General features: G+C 44.8%; 1 protein-coding gene across 1 annotated transcript in view; it reads left to right on the top strand.

The window, feature by feature from the left end:
- Positions 1 to 5,548, top strand: part of CATSPERG (cation channel sperm associated auxiliary subunit gamma) — a 25,568-nt gene that overhangs the window by 7,262 nt on the left and 12,758 nt on the right. The window contains exons 7-8 of the mRNA XM_025046657.1: positions 1 to 61; positions 4,540 to 4,711. The exon at positions 1 to 61 is cut by the window's left edge and continues 119 nt beyond it. Of these exons, the coding sequence (XP_024902425.1) occupies positions 1 to 61; positions 4,540 to 4,711 (233 nt within the window). The remainder of the gene's footprint in view (positions 62 to 4,539; positions 4,712 to 5,548) is intronic.

Genomic DNA, 5,548 nt, shown 5'->3' with positions numbered 1-5,548 from the left:
TCCTGATGAGAAGTCCATTCTGCTGACTGACACCAGCTTCGAGGACTTCTTTCTTGTGGAGGTGAGTGGTGCGGGGCAGATGGTGGGCTGGGACTCTTGAAGGATACTGGGCCTCAGCCCCAAAGACATATACCATCCTCTGTGAGAGGCAGCATGAATGAAAGGCCTGAGACTCTGCAGCCAAACAGCCTGGATTCAAATGCTGGTTCTGCCACCTCCTAGCTGTGTGACCTTAGGCAAGTCACTTTACCCACCCGGAACTCAGGTTCCCCTTCTGTAAAATGAGAGTAATATTTATATTTACCACGTAGAATCATTATGAGGATGATAAAAGTTATTACCAGATGAACACAGAATGAGCACTATGTGTGTCAAAGCTGTCATTATTTATAGGTCCACCATTGGAAATTCTGAAATCCAAAAAGCTTTAAAAACAGCGTTTTCACAAATTTAGGGCTAAAATTCATTTGTCACGAAACGCTGACCAGAGCTAATGAAGGCTGCTTACGGTCTTTTTGCATCTTGTTTACCGTCAATGTTTAGATTCTGCCCTGCAGAAATATTAAGGAATTTGATTACCGGGTGTTGCCCCAGACCCGACTGGTTTACATGTAAATGCTACATTTGTGCATACTACCTTCTAAACCCTGGAAAATTCTGAATTGCTATATACATCTGGCCCCAAGGGTTTCAAATTCAGCATTGTGAGCCTATAATATTCCCAGAATGAAGAAGGAAGGTCTGAAGGAATGTTTTTTGGTGTGAATGACAAACATGTTTGAGTCGATGCAGCTGTAGGCAGAACTCCAACCCAATTTAGTTTAAGCAGCTGAATGGATTCATAGGTTTCAGAGCAGGCTTCAGGCGTCACTTGCCTTGGGACTCAAATGACAATTCCACCTTTCCATTCCACTTCCTCTGAATTAGTCCTGTCTCCTCCTCATCCCAATCCCCAGGCCAGAGAACGAAAGCATCTCTTTCCTAAATAGCTTTTTAAAAATTCTGAAATTTATTTCCTTGGTCTTGCTTGGTTCAGCTTGGTTCAGCTTGTGTCCCCAAATAACGCAATATGCCAGCTGGCTTAGTATGGGTCATGATATTCATCCTTATGAGGAGGGCATCTGAGACAAGAGGCAGAGGAAGGACGGTTCCCCCAGGGTGAAATCAGGGTAGCTTTGCCCTGATTTGGGAGGGAAAGGTGCTGGTTGTTAATGGTGTCCAAGATAACAGTTGTGCTCTACAGCAACCCCAAAAGATTGCCTTAGCTTCTTCCCATCAAGGTCGAAAGCCCCGCTTACGATTTCTGAGAACGCCATGTAGATCGATGTTCTCCTGGTTCCCTCTGGCTCTGAATTCCGGCTTCACTGAATTTGTTCAGTTTTTGACCTTCTCCCGATCCTGCGTCAGCTTTCTCTGTTCTGGGCCAAGTCTTTGCAGACATTGCTCAGTTTTCTTGCTCCTGACCCCAGCATGCCACAGGGAATATGTGGCTGATGTGGAATCTGCTGAAGAGATTTGGAGGGCAGAGCAGGGGGCTTATGTAACAGGAAGAATTCAATTTGAACTTGAGGCATCTATATTTGTTTTTTGTTTAGCATGGTGAAAATCATAAAATTCATAAAATTAACCACTTCAAAGTGAACAATTTAGTGCCATTTGGTACATTCATATTATGCAACCACTACCTATATGTGGTTCTAAAAAATTTCCGTCACTCCAAAATAAAAGCCTATTTATTCTCATTCTTTAATCATGAGGATTGCTCCAGTGTTGCTTTCTCCTCTCCTTCCCTTCCTCCTGTTTCTCCTCACTGTTTCTCTTCCACGCTGCCCCTAGGATTCCACGGAAATCCCCCCTCTGCACAGCCCTCCTCAGCTCTGTGTTGGTCAAGTTTAGATGCTGTAGCAGGGAGACCCCTGAAAGGGAGGGACTAGCTTAAAGAGATGCTATCGCTTATTCTCTTAACAGTCTATAAGTGGGAAACCACGTCCCTTCCCTTTTCTCGCTTCACCATCCTCTAGGCCCAGGTGTTGATCTCATCTGTGTGATTGAAGCCAGGTCCTGCCCATGTCCATATTCCAGCCAAAGGGAAGGCGAAGGAGCAGAAGTGGAGAGCAAGCTGTTTTCTCTTAAGCAAGTTTTACTTCCACTCACTTTCCATTAGTGGGGAATTATTAGTCAGTTGGCTACATCCAACAGCAAAGGAGGCTGGGAAATAAAATTTCTTCCTGGGCGACACATGCCCAGCTAAAACTCAGCAAAGAATGTGGGAAAATGAATTTGGGAGCTCAATTAGCCATCTGCCAAAAATGGAAGAGGAAATTTGTTGGTTCACATAATGGAATAATTCAGGACTTTAGGTCCAGCTCGACCCAGGATTTCAGATAATGTCATCAAGACTGACTTTCTCTCTTTTCCCATCTCTTGGACTTGGTTCTTCTGTATCGACTTTATGCTCAAACAGCTCTGTCCTCCAGAATTGCAGATGCTGTTTCTTCTCAGGCCCACGTCCATTGAGAAGGATCTTTCCCACTACCCTCTAATCTCTGAATCACAATATTCCTTCCACCTGGTGTGGCTCAGGCTGTTTGCCCATCTTAAGTCAATCACTGTGGCCAGCGAAGCCCAATACGGGACTCTCAAACTTTGCTCCAATAAGAAATCCAGCTGACCTACAGCTTTTCTTTTCCTCATGTATGTGGGAGAAGAGGGAGATGTGGTGATCGTCTTCTAGCTTAACAAAGAACATTGCCAAGTATTTGTTCTAGGAAAGAGAGGCATCACTTCAAATATTATCAGTACAATACATTAAGTATGGCAACTAATCAAAATGACAGACTTGGAGGGTACAAGTTAGTTTCACCGGGCATAGCGAGAACCTCTGTTGTCTGAGTGAATGACCAGAGTTTTTTAGAAATAACATTTTGAAGGACACTCTTGTGATGCTAAGTAGCGTAGGGGAACTAGGACCATTCATGTTCTCCTTAACTTGGTGAAATTTCCCTCAGCGGCAGAGCCTAGGGTTTTGCTTTGATTTCTACTTTTTATTGGAAAAGTTAGTAGAAATTTTTACTTTTTAGTGGAAAATTTCAGACACAAAAGTAGAGAGCATAGTATAACAAACCCAGCTTTCATAATTATCAACATGTTGCCTTTTGTTGTCCCACCTTCCCCGTTATCCCAGAGTGTGTGTGTGTTTGTTTTTAAATCCCAGCCATCATACCAGTTCACCTGTAAATTCTTGAAATACTTGAGGAGGTATCTCCAACACACGAGGACTTTTTAAAAAAGAAAACCACAGTGCCCAGCAAATTATAATACCCAGCAAAATTAGCATAACCAGTTAATATCATCTAATCTGTCCATAGTCAACTTTCCTGGTTATCTAAAAATGTCTTTTAAAATTGGTTTGTTTGAATCAGGACCAACATGTTGCGTTTAGTTGTTAGGTCTCTTAATACCCTTCTCACCTGTAAGTCTGCTCCCCATCTTGCCCTCCACCGACCACCCTTTTTCAGGCAGTTTAAGAAACCAGGCCTTTGTTCCTATAGAATCTGGCTGCTTGCTTCCTCATGGAATCAATCCACCTGTTTTTCTGACCCTGTATATTTATTTGTATGCCATAACAAAGTGCCCCAGACTGGGTAGCTTAAAAAACAGAAATTTATATCCTCACAGTTCTGGAGGTTGGAAATTCAAGATCAAGGTATCGGCAGGGTTGGGTTTTGGTGAGACCTCTCTCCTTGGCTTGCAGAAGGTGTGTTCTTGCTGTGTCCTCACATGGCCTTTTCTCTGTGTGCACAAGTGGAAAGAAAGATCTCTGATGTCTCTTCCTCTTATAAGGACACCAGTCCTATAAGATCAGGACCCAATACTTATGACCTAATTGGACCTTAATTATCTCTTTAAAGGCCCTGTCTCCAAATACAATCACATTGGGAGGTTAGGGCTTTAACATATGTACTGGGGAAGGGGACACAATTAGTTCACAATACCTCATATTATCAATAAACTAGCGGTAAGCTCTAGAAGTTTGATTAAATTTATATTTAAAAATTTTTTTTTTGTCAAGAACCTTTTATTGGTGGTGCTTTCCCACTATTGGTGATCTTGCCAATGTTAATGATTGGTCAGTGAGTTCAGATAGTGTCAGCCTGACAGTAAACTGTGTTCAAGGTAGAATAGGATTATTAAAGACATGCCTTGGGCCAAGTGTGGGATTTTTGGGATCTACATGGGTACAACCCTCAGTGGCCTTGGGAACGGAGACTGCTTAGCAGTACTGAGCACGCCGTGAACTGCTCAGTTCTAGGAAGCATACAAAGCCCCAGGCTCCGGTCTGGGTCGCCTGCTTTTGGGGCCCATGTTGGGGGAGTTTGGCTACCAAGGTGCTGCTGCAGAGTAAGCAGGCAGGGCACCCCGGGGGTCACTGCATGTGTTCATCCCAAGCAGTTGTCAGAGCAAGCACCTCTCCCCAAGGCAGGATGTGTGGGCTGAGGCCAAGGCCACCTGCTTACCGCTGGCCCTGCTTCTCTACAGCTGAGCATTGACAGTTGCTGGGTAGGCTCCTTCTACTGCCCCCAGGCCAGCTTCACCGCCACCATCTACGACACCATCGCCACTGAGAGCACCCTCTTCATTCGGCAGAACCAGCTCGTCTACTATTTTACAGGCACCTATACCACACTCCATGAGAGCAACCATGGCAGCGGTGAGGGGCCTGTGGCCAGATCACATGCCTGGGGGTCCATGGCACCTTGGGCAAGGGACTGCCTGTTGAAGCCCCAGGGATTTGTCTGAGTGAACCCATCCTCTGTGTCACCTGGGACTGGAATTGCTGTGGTCGAGGAGGCAGGTGTTGGAGGGACTTTCCAAGGACCTGAATTATCCTGCTCGCACTGGGGTGGATGGGGGCTTCTCCCATCCTCTCCATGCTGGGACAAGGCCTTCATCCAGACTTTGCCAGGAACTGTGAACCAGCTGAGGGAAGAGGGAGATGTGAGAGTGAAGGGAGGAAGGAGAGAGAGAGACAGAGAGACAGAGAGACAGAGAGACAGAGAGACAGAGAGACATACATGCGCACAAACACACACTCACTCACACAGACACAGTGTTAGAAGGACAGAGGAAGACATACTAAGAGAGATGTGTACTAAAGAAAACTTGGAGGCAGAGTCGGGGTGGGAGAGTGGCCTAGGGATCAGAGAGAAAGACAGAAATAGAGATGGGCTCTTGGAGAGGCAAAGCCATGAAGGAGACTGATCAGAGAAGGAAAAGAAAGACTAGATTTTGCCTTGTCTTTAAAATACCAAAGCTCTATTAGTTCTTACAGGTGTTTTTTCCTTATTCAAATGAGAGATAGGGTCACTTGGACTTACAAGGTCATAGAAACTTGTACTGTTACCTCTGTTTCATTAGTTAATGCATGTTCTCAACAGCTCCATTTTAATCTTTTCTTACACAGGGCACTTTGACAGTAGGAAGAACCAAATTAAGATGGGCTCAAGTCAAAAAAAAAAAGAGGGGGGCGGTTATTGGCTTAGACAGA

This window comes from Pteropus alecto, unplaced genomic scaffold, assembly GCF_000325575.1.
Source record: "Pteropus alecto unplaced genomic scaffold, ASM32557v1 scaffold314, whole genome shotgun sequence".
NCBI lineage: Eukaryota > Metazoa > Chordata > Mammalia > Chiroptera > Pteropodidae > Pteropus > Pteropus alecto.
Note: the sequence above shows the minus strand (reverse complement) of the source record. Positions and strands in the feature narration are given on the sequence as shown.